This window comes from Cavia porcellus, unplaced genomic scaffold (genome assembly GCF_034190915.1).
Source record: "Cavia porcellus strain 051 isolate PalLab524CR breed Dunkin Hartley unplaced genomic scaffold, mCavPor4.1 scaffold_1, whole genome shotgun sequence".
In the NCBI taxonomy this organism is placed as follows: Eukaryota; Metazoa; Chordata; class Mammalia; order Rodentia; family Caviidae; genus Cavia; species Cavia porcellus.
In genome coordinates, this window is record NW_026947484.1 from 45,290,992 (window position 1) to 45,307,822 (window position 16,831).

The following is a 16,831-nucleotide window of genomic DNA, read 5'->3' on the forward strand; positions in this document are numbered from 1 at the left end:
CAGAAAGTGGTCACTTGTCCTTAGATCTCATGGCTATGGCTAATAACTACCAAAGCTTCACACATTTAAATTACACTAACTTCGTGGGGACACTGCTTAATGAAATGCTAGGGTGATAGGAATACACTATTTGAAAAAGAACAGCACAGCAAACTAAAGATGTAAGTGAGCCTGAAAGGAAAAAACTATTCTCCAACTTTGACCCTCAAAGTCACTAAACAGGGATGTTTTTCCTCTTTCTGAAGAGCAGTCACTGGCTTCAGAATGTTCATTTTCTCCCAAGCTACTTCTGAAAGAGTCACCAAGTCACAAGGTCTTAAAAACAATGTTTATTTTAACACATAAAATGTGCCACCCAGCACTGAGTGCCTGTGAATACCAGGATTCCCTCTGGTTCCTATCTGGAGCAGCTGTGATGAGAAGTCCTTGAAGCTTAGTCTATGCAGACAGATGATTATCGTAACAAAAGACAACACAGGAGAACCATCCCTGGGTAAATGTGCATGGAATTACATTTGTAGTTATTTAACGATCTTTCAAACAAGTTAACCTAATACTAATGTCTTTAAACTACTTTCCTGAATACATACACAAGGAAAACTGCGTGAGCTACAGAAGTGCACCAACCTTGTACTGGGCGTGGTATTCCCTCCACCCCCAAGAGGAGATCAGGCAGAGACACAGTACCCCTTGTCCCCTCATCTCTTGAAGTCTTTTTAGTAACTGTTTATCATTTACTATGGAAACCATTCACACACCTATGGTGGAGGGCAAAAATAAAACTTTGGCTAATACAGGAACACAAGACAACAGTCTCAGGTTTTTTTTTTCAGGAAAAGAACATTTAGGTATTAAAGATATATGAAACAGAAGATAAAACTACTTATAATTATGTAAAGTTAAGCCTTTTAAATTTATCCTATCTTGAAGGAACTAAAACGTACTGGTCTGAATTTAAACCATGAGAACCTTCAGTAGCCTGGAAACGTGCTGTATTAACCATGTTGCTTAACTTATTGGGAGACTTCAAAGAACCTCAATACCAATTCTGAGGGACGCATTCTCAGTGTTTCTTTTAAGAGGAACTTGACGGTCAGCTAAGAAAACAAGTTGGATTTCAGGCCCAATGGCAGGCAGACAGTATTTTTCATAGTGCAGGCGGCCCAGAGTGGTTGTCATCACATATCAGGTCTCTAAGGACATGCTGGAAAAGTCTGTGAACAGTCTTTCCATGCCGCATTCCCATGCTGCATTCCCATCGCTAGCTTACCCATACTGGCAAAGGCTTGGGTAAGACAGCTGAAGTTCTCATGATGGCAATTTCTGTAAGAAAACAAGCGATACAAATAAATGATTTCTCCTCACCAACTAAGTACCTTCTGGGTACTTAGTACTCGGTAAGATGAGCAGTAATGGGTAACACAATCAAGTGGACCACCATGTCTAATGTTTATAGATAGTTCTCAGCAGACACCCAAACCACAGCCAACCAAGGAGAAACAGATACATTAGACATTATTAACATTACAGACCTTTACGCTATGGAAGATATACTATCAAAAAATAAAGACAACCCCAAAATGAATGTATATGCAAATCATTCATCTGGTGTCTAGTATCCAAGGTGTGTAAAGACCTCTTAAACTCAACAGTAAAAAGACAAATAATTCAATTTGTAAATGGGGAAAACATTTCTCTAGAGACACAAGATATTCAACATCATTAATTATGAGGAAAATGAGAATAAAAACCACAATGAGATACTATATCACATCCACTAAGATGGCTATAGTCAAAATGGCAGATAATAGCAACTGTTGCTAAGGACATGAGACACTAGAACCCTTATGTATTACTTTGTGGGAAGTGCGAAACGGTATAGTACAGTGGTGGTGAATCTATGGCACGCATGCCACAGCCAGCTGTTATCACTGAAAGCTTTAAAGGGCTCACCGTCACTGGTATACAGTACCTCTGGAACACACTCCTCACACAGTTCTACGTAACTGCTATGGTTTGTGTCTACATGTAATCTTAGGCGCAGCTTTTTCAGAACGGCTGGACCTAGTGCACGTGATGCTAGATTAAGGCTGTGTGATTACTAAAATAGTCCAGATTGGTTTGGAACCTCCCGTAGGCCAGCTAGCGTAACGATTATAAAAGGGGCAGAAAGAAACTGTTATTGTAGCTTGTGGCTTCTTGCTTGCTTTTGCTGTCTTCTGTCTGCCATGATCTATTTCTCCTCTGCCACACCACCCTGTCTTCGAACCAGCCAACTCTAACTGAAACCTCCTCTTCTTTAATTTCGGGTATCAGGAATTTTTGTCTCAGCAACAAGAAAAGTAGGACAATAACCACTCTAGGTGTATACCTAAGAGATCTGAAAACGTATTTATACAAAGAACTTCTTTATGAATGTTCACAGCAGTATTAGTCATCATGGCCAGAAAGTGAACAGTGAATGGATGGAATATATATGTATCTCCACACAAAGAAGCAAAAGGTAGCAGCATGCTATGATATGGAAACTCCGTGAAAGAAAGCAGGAAAAGCAACCACATAATATGCTACGCCATGTACATGACATGTGCAGAACAGGCAACCTCACAGCGTCAGCCATGAATGATTGCCAGTAACTAAAGAGGGACTGCTAATTGCTATGGGTTTCTTTAGAAATGAACACATTTAAAATTAGAAACTGGTAATGGTTTATGTAACTCTGAATATTACTAAAAAGCACCAATTTGTATGATTTAAAGGGATGAATTTTATGGTACATGAATTGTAACAATTTTTAAAAAGAGGGCTTGATATCTAGAAACATAAAATCCTTGTTTCAAAAACATTCTATTTATGGGCTGGGCATTTAGCTCAGCTGTATAAACGCCTGCCTTGTAAATGTGCAGTTGTGAGTTCAATCCCAGGTACAAAAAAAAAAAAAATCTACTTTTCAAATTGCACACCAGTTTCAGCTAAAACTTGATTCCTTTGTATTATTTAATTTCATCATACATGAAGGCATGGACAGCTATTTTGAAGAGAACAAGAGTCATGGTGGCCATTATTGATTTTCCCATAGTCTGGTTTTGAAGGCCTGTAATGCCTTCGTTACTTTTGTTTGATCAGTTTTATACTATTTTGTTGTGTATGAATTCATTATGTGTGAAGATATGGACAACTATTTAGACGAAAACAAGAGACATTATGGTAGCCACTGCTGATCTCCTGTTGTCTTGCTTTGAAATCTGTGTCACTTACATTGCTTTCTTCTAATCTGCTTTGTTCTATTCTGTTCTGTTTTGTTTTACCCTCTTTAAAATACATTTTTAAAAAATATATGAAACTTTTTCTTTATATCTAGCAACATACCACATAAATGTTAAGTTTCTTTGAGTTACTAATCCTAATTTCTTTTCCTAGATTTGGTCCTAACACTACTCTTGTTCCCTAAATAAGTTGCATTTGCTTTGACTACAATTCACCTAAGTAGGAAACTTCATTTGGAACAAAAAAGAATCAAAGCAAATAGAAATAAATGAGGATTACTAAGTCTTAGTATTGTTGATTCATAAAATTCGTATGTCTCTGCCTTAAACCAATCATGTTTACAAAGGTGCTGGGCACACAAACTGAGTGACATCTAACCAGGTGTCACAGATGGCAACTTGTATAAACTGTGATTAAGCAGCAGCATGAAAGGAGAACATACATAAAAATTCTATTCAATTGAGTGTACTTTTCTTATGGACAGATCTATACATATCCATGGTTATACTTGATTAAAATTTTCTTTTCTTTGAATGACTGGGTGTTAGTCAGGGGCTGTGAGAACAATTAGAATCAGGCACAGAATTTATAGTATTATTTTATGATGGTCACCCAAAATTAAACACAGAAAGTGCAGAAAGTCTGTGCACAATACTAAAAATCCAGAATATTCAGCCAAGGGCCTGGATCCCACAGCAATGTCCTGCATGAGTCCAGATGAAGACCCAGAACCCATGAAAATGCCTTCCACAAATCCAACTGCAGGTCTAGAGCCCATGTGAATGACTCACACCAGTCTGTTTTAGGGATCCACACTGGGAAGGCCCAAAGGTCAGCGGTGGAAGCTGGAAAGTCTATGCCAGCGGGGTGAAGGAGCTGTGCTGGTGGAATGAGGGTGCTACACTGCAGCTGACAAGTCATGCTCAAAATAAGAGCAGGGTTGTTCTGAAAAGCACTACAGCCATCCTCAGCGACACGGAGGCCCCAAGCTCCTCTGATGAGAAAAACAGTCAAGTACCTGCCAGAAAGCCAGCGTGACAAGTTTCTCCTGGAGATTAAACAACACTCGTCTTCCCCTCTGTAGCCAGGAAGCGACGCTCGATGTAAGGACCAGAGCTCCCCCAAAGTGAACCACAGCCACTCTCACCAACAAGGTCCTATGCTCCTCCAATGACAATGGTCAAATTCACACTGGGGAAGCAAGTCACGACGAGCTCCTCCAGGAGAACCAGCGGATCAGAACAGCAGCACTTAAGAGAAACCCACAATACCTCCCTTGTCTTCTCCATCTCTTTTATGCTGGCAACTTTGCACAGGTGGAAATCTATGCTCAGCACCATACTGATTTAATTCAGCTGATGTTAAGCTGACCACTAGTTTTCAATCCATTAACACTGGGCAAAGTTCACAAAGGTTTTCAGCTGACATTTTGAAGTCTCAAGTAGATAAGGGAAACTCAGAGCTAAGTCACTTGTCTGGTGATGCTGCCAAGTGTCCCCCACAAGCCCATGTATTGAAAACTTCATTTCTGGCACAAGGCACTATTGCAAAGTGGTAGAAACCTAAGGTGAAGCCTGGTTAATGGGAGGCCTTCTGGTCACTGGGGTTCCCTCAGGGGATAGCAGGATCCTGCTCCCTCCTCTTCGTTTTCAGCTAACCTCCAACAATGATCACACCAGAAAGTACCATACTACAGGCACCAAAATAGAGCCAATCAATCATGCAATAGAGCTAATATCATGAGCCAAAACAAACCTTTCCTCTTTTTAAGTTGACTATCTCAGTTACTGTAATACAACAAATGCTAATACATCTAAGTACAAAGCTGTATATTCACAGCTGAAAGGATTATTGCATCAGAAACCTGCCAACCTGAGGGCTTAGCTGAGTGGCAGAGCACTTGCCTAGTGTGTGCAAAGCCCTGTGTTCAGAACCCAGCGCTACACAAACAAAAAGTCTATATACTTTACAATAAGAACACAAAGCAAGTAAGATTAAGTGATGTTAATAGTAAGTATTTGGACCTGAACCCAATGAATTATCTAAGTCATTTTACTGCATCAAAATCAAGACCCTGACCACATTAAGCCCAGAGACAATGACCAGGTGATGAAATCTCAGAGGATCAAGAACCTGGAATGTACTTACTGATTTTTTCTTTCTGATGTATACAATATGAATATCTTCACTTCGATACTCTTCATCATGTTTTTCCAAAGGAATTTTTTCAAAGTCAAAGTCTAGCTGAAGAAGCTACAAATTTAAAAGAAATATACTTCAAACTCAGTAACATGAACTAACCTGTGGTGACATAAATTGCAATGGTGGTTACCTCTAATGCAGTACTAACTGGAAAGGGCAATGTGGAGGAATTCTGAGATCTTGAAAATGTTCCACATCTTTATGTTGAGGAATAGTCCCCCCCCACACACACACACACATACATACACATGAAAATTTGAGTTAAGCACTTAATGCATGTACTTTTTACATGTTTTACCTCAGTAAACATTGCTATAGCTGGGGAATCAGCTGAGCATCATGGCGTCTGCCCGGCAAGCATGAGGTCATAGAGTTTGATTCTCAGTACAAAAAAAAAATTGAAAATAAATAAATAAAATAAACATTGCTTACCAATACAAAAATTTCAAACCAGTGTGGTGGCACAGGCCTATAGAATCCCAACACTCTGGAAAGCAGAAGCAGAAGAATCTAGAGTTTAAGCCCAACCTAGATGACTTTGCAACTTAGACTATAAAATTTTTAAAAAAATTTAAAAGGGTGTGGATATAGCCCAGTGCAGAGGTTTTAGGTTTAATGCCTAGTACTGTCCTTGCCAGTCTCTATCAATTTCATTCAAAAGTTCAATGACATTCTTCATATTTAAGAAAGAAATGATGTAACCATGCAAGTATGGTTCAACATGTGTTATGGCTTGTGTTTTAGAGGTCTCTCCAGAGCCTCATGTGGTCATTGGTGGGGATTTTTCAGAGGTGGCTCTAGCATGTGATGATGGAATTGATTTATGGTGCAATGCTAGGACTGATGGCACTAGGACTAAGGAGGTGAGTGCTACTTGCCCTAAGAGTGGGTGGCCTGGATAAGCTGTAAGAGATAGAAAGAGTTGTGATTGACCTTTTTGTTACCTGCTGCCTGCCATTAACTGTCTCCTCTGTGATGCCTGTCTGCCAGGTGCCACCCTGCCTTGGAGCCAGCTGATTATGGACTGAAACCTCTACACTGAGCTAAACCTTTTCCCCTTTAACTCTGAGTGTTGAGTATTTCGCCTCAGCAACAAGAGAAAAGACAATGTGCAAATCAATAAACATAATACAGAAAATAATCAATAAAAAAATTACATGAACATCTCAATAGATTAAAAAAAGCCTTGGATAAAATTCAACATCTCTCTTTCTCTCTTTTTTTATTTGGCACCAGGAATCAAACTCAGGATCTTGAGCTTGCCAGGCAGGTGCTGTGCCACTAAGCTATATCCCCCATCCTAAATTCAACATGTCTTTATGATAAAAGCTATGAACAGGTACAGAAGGATCATACGTCAATATAAGAACAGTTACATTACCAAATCCATAGCCAATACCATACAAATAAGGAAAAACTGAAAGCATCTCCTCTAAAATCAGAAACAAGACAAGTGTGTCCTCTCTTACCATTCTTATTCAATACAGTATTTGAAATTTTGGCCAAAGCAATCAGGAAAGATAAACAAATGAAGAATGATAACGTGAAACTAAAAAGCTTCCACACAACAAAGGAAACAACAGAGTGGAGAGGTGTTGGGAGCCGCGTCTGTGATAGCTCGCCTTGCGCGGCGGACGTGCGGCCTGTGGTAAAGAGCAAAGCCTGAGGTAGATTACCCCTCCCATCGAATATGTTAGTTTCCTGCTTACCGCGTAAACAACCCGCTCAACAATATAGTCTGCCTGGCAACTGATGATGTTAGCCAATCAGCTTGCCTTGCTTACTTTAACATGATTGGACACTGTACCCGTATATATACCGGTGCCACCCCTGGCCGGAAGAAGAAGCCAGATAGAAGCCCGGAAGTAGAAGCCCAAAAGGAGCCGCGGAGAGCGGACCGGTAGAGGCTTTGGGGCAGACTGAAGCACAAAAGGAGCCGCGGGGAGCGGACCAGAGGAGGCTTCAGCTGGGAGAACCCAGGGCAGGCTGTACGGAGAAGGAAAATAAAAAGAAAAGGTTGTCCACTACCAGACTTTGTCGTGTGTCCTTCCTGCCGGCCGGGAGCGGACATCGACATTTGGAGGCCCGCCCGGGGACTGATCACCCCCGAGACGTGGAAGTGGACAACGCTCCAGTACAGAGCTGCGAGACAGGTGAGTTGGGGATAAGCCTGGGCTCTGGGTGGCGCGCACCTACAGGGCTTTTAGACTCCCCTCAGGCTCACGCGTAAGTGGCGGATTCCTTGGGCCTCACGCGGTGAGTAACATATTAAAAGATGGGAAACATGTTAGGTAGCAACACTAAGAGCGAGGGTGGTTGTGGAGAAAGCTCTCAAGAGCTTACAAAAGTACGCAGGGTATCTGAGCAGGCCCAGTCAGGGAGCTCCCGAGAGGGGTCCGTCAAGGGGAACAAGGATGCTAAGGAGGAGGACGGGGCTCTAGCCTCGGAGTCGTCTGACTCCGAGGACGAGGGAAAGTTGAATGGCAAGGAGGCCAAAGAGACCAGCTGTCAGGAGCCTAAGTCGCTCAATAAGGAGTCGCAGGGTTCTTTTCCAGCGTTGCCCCGCGAATTGCGCTCTGCTCAACCTGGTCTGCGGAGGAGTAGAGAGCTCCTGAGCGCTCCCCGGCGCGAGAGGGAGGCGATTCCTCGCCACGAGGCGGCCGCCTGGGAGCTCTCTCCCCTTTCGCCAGAACAGGAAGTGATGCACGGGCCCCCATTTTCCGCCCAATCACGGCCGCTGTCTTATGCTCCGCCGCCGGCGGGTCGGTATTTTTACAGGCGGCTTTGGCAGGGGGGACGCTTGTCTCATGAGGTACATCCACCTGGGATAGATAGTGGCCCCTACGGGATATTTCCTGTACAAGTAGCTATGGGCCAGGGACGCAATGTATGGGAGCCTTTTGAGATAAAGCAGATTAGAAAACTTAAAAATGCAGTTACAACCTTTGGGCCGACTGCGCCTTACACCATTGCCATGCTGGAGAATCTGTCTTCTGGGCCCCTCGCCCCCGCGGACTGGATTCAGCTGACAAAGGCGTGTCTGCCCTCGGGCAGTTACCTGGATTGGCGAGCCTGGTACGCAGAGTTCTCTGCAGAGCAGGCTGAGAGAAACGCCAATCGGGGAAACTGGGGGTGGAACAAGGAAATGCTTATGGGAGAAGGTCGGCACGCTGATGACCAGACCCAGTTCCCCGGCGCTCTCTGGCGGGGAGGAGATAGAGAGCCATCCGCTCCGCCCTGGAGCTCTTCTCCAGAAGCGGCTCCCCACCGAGAGGCCGCTACAGGGAACCCTCCCTTCTCTCAGCCGGCACAGGAAGTGACGCCCCGTTCCACTCTGTCGCGACCGCCGTCCTATGATTTTCATGGGCGGCTACTCTGCCAAGCAGGCTGAGAAAAACGCCGGTCGAGGAAACGGGGCCTGGAGATTTAGCTCAGCGGCATAAGCACCTGCCTTGCAAGCAGGCAATCATGAGTTCGATCCCTGGTACCAATAAAAAAAAAAAAAAAAAAAAAAGAAAAAGATAAAAATAAAAAATAAAAAATAAAAAACAAAAAGGGGGAGTAAGCCAAGGCCTGCCTCCAAAGGCACGATTATCCATGGCACTATTCACACACAATTTTTTAAATTTAAATAATGATAATCGCTCCCCAGCTGTGGAGCACTGCAACCCTTCCCCCAACCATAAAGGGTGGGTGAAGTGGAAAGATGTCCTGACGGGACAATGGATGGGCCCGGATCCAGTGGTCAGCTGGAACCGAGGCGCGGTTTGTGTTTTCCCACAGGAACCGGGACGAGAACCACTGTGGATACCGGAGAGACTGACACGGGCAACAAAGCCCTCGACTGAAGATCAGACCTGCCCTACTGGAGATCCATCACAGACCAACCAATAAGATGAATAGAAATAGCGGTAGCCCGAAATGGACAAGAAGATCCTCAGGCATATGCATGGCTTGCTCAATTGGCCCACGACCGAGTCTAGATATGGCGGGCATCCCTCATTCTCCTCCATAAGGTGACAATACACAGCAGGTAGGTGAGTCAATGACGGGTAAGAGCGTGCCTCCCCAGCACGACTCGACCTAAGCCAGGCCCTACCCCATCCTGCACGTAAGCCGCTGGACTGTTAGATGCTGCCCAGGTCTAAATTTCTCTCCGAGGGGATTTCTTTACGGAGAGGAAATGAGTGCAAGCTTGTGTGCATCCAGGTTCCGTCCAGTTTGTGCCTGGCCCTAGAAAAAGGACGAGGGCCTCAGGGCCTTGGCAGACCATGGCATGGCCAACCAGGGTCTAAGCCAAGGACCTACGGTGGGCCTACACATAGGGCATAAGCCTCTGCACCCAGTCCAGGAAGGGCTACGATGCGCACATTCATAAAAAATAAAATAGGGGGAGATGTTGGGAGCCGCGTCTGTGATAGCTCGCCTTGCGCGGCGGACGTGCGGCCTGTGGTAAAGAGCAAAGCCTGAGGTAGATTACCCCTCCCATCGAATATGTTAGTTTCCTGCTTACCGCGTAAACAACCCGCTCAACAATATAGTCTGCCTGGCAACTGATGATGTTAGCCAATCAGCTTGCCTTGCTTACTTTAACATGATTGGACACTGTACCCGTATATATACCGGTGCCACCCCTGGGCGGAAGAAGAAGCCAGATAGAAGCCCGGAAGTAGAAGCCCAAAAGGAGCCGCGGAGAGCGGACCGGTAGAGGCTTTGGGGCAGACTGAAGCACAAAAGGAGCCGCGGGGAGCGGACCAGAGGAGGCTTCAGCTGGGAGAACCCAGGGCAGGCTGTACGGAGAAGGAAAATAAAAAGAAAAGGTTGTCCACTACCAGACTTTGTCGTGTGTCCTTCCTGCCGGCCGGGAGCGGACATCGACAGAGAGGCAACCTACAGAATGGTAGAAAGACTGCCAGCAGATTAAAAATCAGAATATGTAAAGAACTTAAAAAAAACCCACAATGGAAGAATAATCCAATCAAAAATGGCTACATGCTATGAATGCTCTTCCCAAAAGAAGTACAGATAGCCAATAAATACATGAAAAATGCTCAATCTTTGACCATTGGGGAAATGCACATCCGATACTGAGTCTATTTCAACCTAGTCAAAATGGCTATGGTAACTATAGAATAACAAATACCAGAAAGGATGTAGCGAAAAAGGAGTCCTTACATTATTAGTGGAAAGGAAAATTAGCATAGTCCACGGAAAACAGTGTGAAGGTAAAGGGTTAAAATTAAGTATAGAAAGGTTGTCCTTGTTTGTAATGCAGTCATGGCCTTGATCTAAAGATCAGCTTTTGGAGTGCCCAACAGAGCCCTTTTTTGGTGCTGGTGGTGGGGGTGGGGATACTGGGAAGCAAACTCAAGACCTTGAGGCTTGCCAGGCAGATTCTGTGCCACCTAGCTACATCCCCAGCTACTGCAATCCAAATATTGTAATCCATTTTCTCATCCTCCTCACGGGTTGAGAAATTTTATATCTGTAATCTCACTGAACCATTGGAATCCTGACAAGCTAATTCCAATCTACTGCCTCCAGCACAATCTACAGCAAGAATAAAGACACTAAGACATATTCAAAGTTATGGGCAGCCAAGTGGTCCCAAGTCCAGTCCATGTATGGATACAGAACAAAAGCCTAGATCCAAGGCATCACCCAGCATTTATCAATTCGTGAAGAAGGGAGTGGCTTAAGGATGAGTGATGGTGAATATGGCAAGAATTACATGAGTAATATAAGCTGAGCTGGCCAGTGGAGAAGGCACCTCTGCAATATGCAGGGAGAAGAATATGCAGAAAAATCAATCTGCATAACTTGACTGAGGGAACATTTGAATGATTTGGGAGGCTGTTGCTTCAGTTTCTGATATGTAAACTTTTGTGCCCCACGAAGTCATAGCCTCTTGTGTCTTGAATCCAGTTGACATTTCTGGAGCTATGTGGCTATGCCATCCTGCTGTGCTCAACTATAGGGAAACACAATGTGAGGAACCAGAAAACTGTCAGGAAATTGTCAGCTGGCTTCAAGGATTAGTTAGGTATCAGTATCTCAGTTAGTCTTATCTGCTCTGCTTAGAGCCAACAGAAGAGAGGAGGAAATAGCATAGCCAGGTCTGTACACATCAGTACACAAGGACAGGGTTCAGTTTAATGCTGAAGCAACTGATGTGCATTCAAGGGGAGCCTCCCAGCTCCCATACTCACATAAAGTCTAGCTCACACTGGTGAAAAAGGGTAAAAGATACATAAGGTACTACATGCAACCTTTGCAACTGCCTGTGAATCTTTATTTTTCAAAAAGACCCTGAAAATAGGTACATAGGAAAAAGTTTCATCAAATGATGAGTTTTAAAAACTTACTGCCTCCACATTTGTACCATCTAGTCTCTAAAAGCAATATATCTTATCACTGATATGTTCCCAAATCCCCACTTTATTATATTAATAAGGATTAAAAACATCACCAAGAAAGACTGTCACTGTTATTTTATATTGTTTTGCAGATACAATTTCACTGAATTAGAAAAGAGAAATGAAGGACCAAAAAACATATTTATACAAAGGGGGTGTCTGTAGAAGGGTGGTTTGTAAAGGAACGTTTCTCTCCTTGGGTGTAGACAAACTGAATTGTGTTCCCCTTCCAAAACTGACACAAAATACAACAGTCACATAGTCTCCTTGAATAATGGCCACCACAAAGATCTCATACAGTACTTACCTCAAAATACTTTTTTTCAATTTCTGGATTTTTTCCCATTGTACGCTGTTCATAGCAACATATAATACAAGTTTCAGATCCACTGAGATCTTTCAGAGTTTTCAGCAGTGGCTCTAAAGACTAAATTTAGAAAGAAATATATTATCTACAACTTTAAAAATTTTCCATTATAGAACACTTTGGGGGGATTATCTTCCCTATAATTTATTCATCTTTGAATCAATTCAAGAAAGCACATATGGCTAAAACTTCTGTAACTACTGATCAGTAAACTCTTCTCAACTAACCAGCCATCACATTGATTTTACTTTCCAGAAAAAAATTCAAATGACTGAATTTGAAAGTGTTCATGGGAAAAGAACTGACCTCACTCTTAAAAGTTTAACTTTTATCTAATTTAACATTTAACTTAATAATTTACTCTACAAAAGTAATCTGACCTTAGTTTGAACATGAGTTGGTTTAACGCTCATGATTTTAAAAGTGATGCCCACAATAGTATATAACTGATATTTAAAGAAAAATCATCCGTGGATCTAGTAAATGTGGCCATAGAACAATGAATTCTTTTACAATGCAACTTTCTCAGTATCAAAGTTAACAAATTCACTAGGAATAGCCAATATAAGTTAACATAATTTTTTCGTAACAAGAGTCAACTGAAGCCTCTAGTAAAGCGAATATAGTACTTTCTCAACATGCTTCACAGGCCACTGCTAATCATGAATGTACTCATTTAGTCCCTAGTGATTTTTCTCTCTAGTACCTCCCAAACTACATCATAAACATCGTGAATTCAGAGACATTAAAATGGGAAGAAATGTATGCCGTAGGATTCATTCATTTACACTTACCTCTTCGTAATATATGCAGTCAGCCATCAGTATGTAGTCTGGTGGCGAAGGAAAGTCTTCTATTTCTGATCCCCTTAAAAATGTCAAACAAGCACTTTTAAATGTTGTTTTAATTGAAATACTCTCATTTTGTGAAAGAACCAAAAGACCCCTTCGTATCAACCATGCTTTTAGTAAAATGCAAATGAAAGCAAGCTAGAAACAGTTAATCTTAAAACAAGCTGAAAGGCCATACAAACCATTTCAGTACCTTGGCTTGAACAGAACCAGTGACAAGATGCTTGTTCATGTTAATATTCATCTTCAGCAAGTCTTGCAGTTCCTCAAGATCGGTGACTACAACATCTGCCCTAAAAAATAACGCAGACTGAGCTATAAGCGCAGGGTGAGAAACCAGCAGAGCGGTGTGCCCTCCCGCCAGCTCTTACCCGAGCGAAGCGGCCATGAGCCCCACGGCCCCGGTGCCCGAGCCCAGCTCCAGCACCGACCGTTGGCTCAGCGTGTGGGTCCCGTCGCCCGAAAACCCCGGTGTTTCGAGGTATTTGGAAAGGACAATGGCAGCATCCCAGACAACGCAACCCACGCCGCCGGAGCTATACTGCTGCAGCCGTAATATTGTGCCATCTCGTTTCTCCAAAACTCTCACGAAGCTCCGCAGGGGATCTTCCACCGGCTCCTCCGCCAAAGGCTCCCGAGGAGACGCCATCGCCGCGCGGCCTTCAGACGGCGCACGATGACATCATGACCGCGCGCCCCGCCTCCTGGAGCGGCCGGGGCGGCACAGCGCGTGCGCGCCTTAACAAAGCCGGGAAGACAGCTAGACCCTTGCTTGTCTAGGCGGTGCGCCCATCGCTTCCCCTCGCTCTCTTGTAAATCACTCTTGACTTTTAAATCACGTTTCCAGCCAATACTGTGCTAGTATTATAATCTGCTCTTTAAGAAATAAGGCAAATTCTGGGAGCTGGGGATTTAGCTCAGCGGCATAAGCACCGGCCTTGCAAGCAGGCAGCTGTGAGTTCGATCCCTGGTACCGATAAAAAGGAAAAAGACAAAAAAAAGAAACAAGGCAAATTCCAGAGTGTGTTTGCTTGCTTGGAGGCTGACAGTTGTTTCTAGTCTTAAATACAAGCAGCTCCTCACAACCTACTAGTGTTTCCTGCTGTGTCCCTTGTTTTCCTTAAGAATGTATAAAAGTGGTTGCCGGAAACTTGATGAATGCATTTGACAGCCGCTCCACCCGCCCCCCCAAATTTACATCACTTAAATTCTTCGGGATTATGTAATTTTAGTTGCATAAAATAGTGAAAATGTGTGCAGCCATACTTCCCTAGAAGACTCAACATCTCCCTTTTCCTTATAATGAAAACACAGATTTTAAAAGTCTTGTAAAAATTAAGACTGAGGTGATTTATTAATCTGTTAAGAACTCTGATACAAAGCACAGTAAAAAGGCCACAGACCAGTAAATAAACAACGTGGCTTTTGGCTACTTTACAACTGCTGCTACAGCACTATCAGCAAAACACTTTTCATCACTTTGAAGGAAGGCGTCCAAATGGCAAAAGCTTTACTTCGCTGATTAAAAAGTTTAATAAAGCTTTAAGTATTTGCTGGTTTAAATATTACCAATCTAAAAAATATATTTTTTAAAAATTTCAGTTAACACGAGATTTATGAAGAAAGTTGCTAAGAATTTTGAAGGCAAAGTAGTTGGTTCCTATGCCGTAAGAAATTTTCCTTTGAATTTATGAATTAGTAAAGTAGCAGATTGTATTAGAGGCCTCAAGTCACTTAAATTTATATAGGTTATTAGCATTATCTTTAAATATACAATATAAACAAAACTGTACATATATGGCATATTAACCTTGTTTTCCAAAACAATAGGCAACTCATTAGCTAGACATTATACTCTGCAAAAACAAAAGGCACATCTGAGATACATGCTCTTTTCCCTCTGTCACTGGATTATGTAGTCTTTGTTTACATTTTGACAAAATAAACAGTACATTCTATTATCTTCATTCTATTTTTCAATTTTGTCTTCAGCAGCAAATACTGGCATTTAAGACATGGCATTAAAGAGTTTAAAAACAGTGGGTGCTATTCACAATTCTCTTAGATGTAAAAACTAGATGTCAAAGAGGTTTAAAAATAAGTAACACCATACACCCTCTACTCTTGTGTAAATTCATGACCTTAAAAAAAGGCATTACTTAATTTGAAAAATTCCATAAAACACTGTCCGCTTTCAGTGCAATCACTGTCACTTTAAACCATAATTTTCAGCAGTCTACAGTGCAAATATAAACTCATTTTACTGGCCTTATGGCAGCAGAGGATCCAAGACAAGGTAATGCTACTGATCACCTGAGGATAATGGTGAAGGACTTTTATATTTTCTTTATCCAATTCTTAAAAGCTTATTTGATCAGTAGCATTTTAAGAGCATTATTTGTAAAAATACTAAAATACTATGCCTTTTTTGAATAAATTAAAAAACTTTACAAATACTATTCCAGTGTCAATGACTACATATGGCCAAGGTCATTGAGGAGTTTCTGCATTTTCTAGCAAAGGCAGTCTGTACAACGGGGGGTGTGAAAGCTCCCGCTTGTAAGTCTTTGGTGGCAGTTTTGGTAGATGAGGGCTTGAATTTTGCCGTGGAGGAACAGGGGGAGCTGGAGGATGAACCAGACTGTTGTGACTCGAACTGAGCACATAGCATCGACGCGGCACCCGTGGAGAGGGTGTGCTAGGAGGAGTGCTTGGCGAATTGGGACACGTACTAACGTCTCTGTGAAGATGTCCCAGTGGAGGTGGCTGAAGATTAAACGGACAGTTTATAAAGTGTTCTGGAGGCCGAAGGGGAACTGGAGGAGGGGTGTCAGGAAGAGGATCTCTTGGCGGTGGTGGAGGCGGACTATGCAGAGGCCCATCAAGTGCACCAGTAGGAACAGGAACTCTGGGTTTTACCTTTGGAGGAGGAGGCTGTCTTGGTGGAATCGCAGGAGGGTCATCATCTGATTTCATAGTTCCCTAAAAAAATTAGATTATACTTAAAATTTTCCTGAAAAATTCATGAAGCAATTTTTTTGCTTTTTAATCAGTACCGGGGATCAAACGCACAACCATCTGCTTACAAGGCAGGTGCTTAAGCCACTGAGCTAAATTCCCAACCCCTGAAGCGATTTTTAGAAGTGAAAAATTCTTGTGTCAAGTTAAGTCTAGAGGCTCAAAATAGATTAATATGGTTTAACTGGTAACTAAATTTTTAAATTACTCCCAGTTTAATTCCAGGCTCATTTTAATTATTTGCATATAGGATGTTTTAACTGAAATCTTAGAATGTAAAGCCTCAGGTTGTCCTGTGTTAATTTGTTTTATACATTTCAGAAATTTATAAATTTTAATTGTAATAGGTAAGTGCAAATAACAGTTTATATACATGAAAGCACATGATGTCAAGTGGACACAATGTCCAACTTCTGCTTTCCCCAGTTAACACTTATAGTAGTGCTTCTCAAAACGTGATCCAGGGACCAGCAGCATCAGCACCTGTAGGAAACTTGCTAGTAAAGCAAATGCTTGAATTCTATTTCAGATTACTGAACCAGAAAACCTGCAGTGGGGTTCAACAATCTGCCTTTAACAAGCTTTCTGGGTAATTCTCATGAATTAAATCTGAGAAGATTGGCTGAAAGTATAAAGACTCCTCAAACACTGAAGTTCTTTTTTTTTTTTTTTTAACAAACAACGTATTTTCAAGTTTTTTTTTTTAAATT

The 16,831-nt window shown here is 42.4% G+C and overlaps 2 protein-coding genes across 2 annotated transcripts in view; both read right to left on the reverse strand.

Moving 5' to 3' along the window:
* Positions 1 to 314: 314 nt before the first annotated feature.
* On the reverse strand, positions 315 to 14,294 carry Vcpkmt (valosin containing protein lysine methyltransferase). The gene is made up of 6 exons (XM_003471923.5): positions 13,475 to 14,294; positions 13,286 to 13,396; positions 13,047 to 13,119; positions 12,193 to 12,312; positions 5,416 to 5,520; positions 315 to 1,323 (listed from the first exon to the last, which is right to left on the reverse strand). Exons 1-6 carry the CDS (start codon positions 13,750 to 13,752, stop codon positions 1,309 to 1,311), a joined length of 702 nt encoding a protein of 233 aa, XP_003471971.2. The 5' UTR covers positions 13,753 to 14,294; the 3' UTR covers positions 315 to 1,308.
* A 135-nt stretch (positions 14,295 to 14,429) lies between these two features.
* Sos2 (SOS Ras/Rho guanine nucleotide exchange factor 2) overlaps positions 14,430 to 16,831 on the reverse strand; it is an 82,854-nt gene continuing 80,452 nt past the window's right edge. Inside the window, exon 23 of the mRNA XM_003471807.5 lies at positions 14,430 to 16,085. Within this exon, the coding sequence (XP_003471855.1) occupies positions 15,594 to 16,085 (492 nt within the window). The 3' untranslated portion in view covers positions 14,430 to 15,593. The remainder of the gene's footprint in view (positions 16,086 to 16,831) is intronic.

Excerpts from the sequence above, each read along its gene's own strand:
- Vcpkmt (XM_003471923.5), bottom strand. The coding sequence starts at position 13,752 with ATGGCGTCTCCTCGGGAGCCTTTGGCGGAGGAGCCGGTGGAAGATCCC. Across the intron at positions 12,313-13,046 it reads ACTGCATATATTACGAAGAG|TCTTTAGAGCCACTGCTGAA; the intron begins GTAAGTGTAAAT and ends TTCTAAATTTAG. Across the intron at positions 5,521-12,192 it reads TTGAAAAAAAGTATTTTGAG|CTTCTTCAGCTAGACTTTGA; the intron begins GTAAGTACTGTA and ends TTAAATTTGTAG.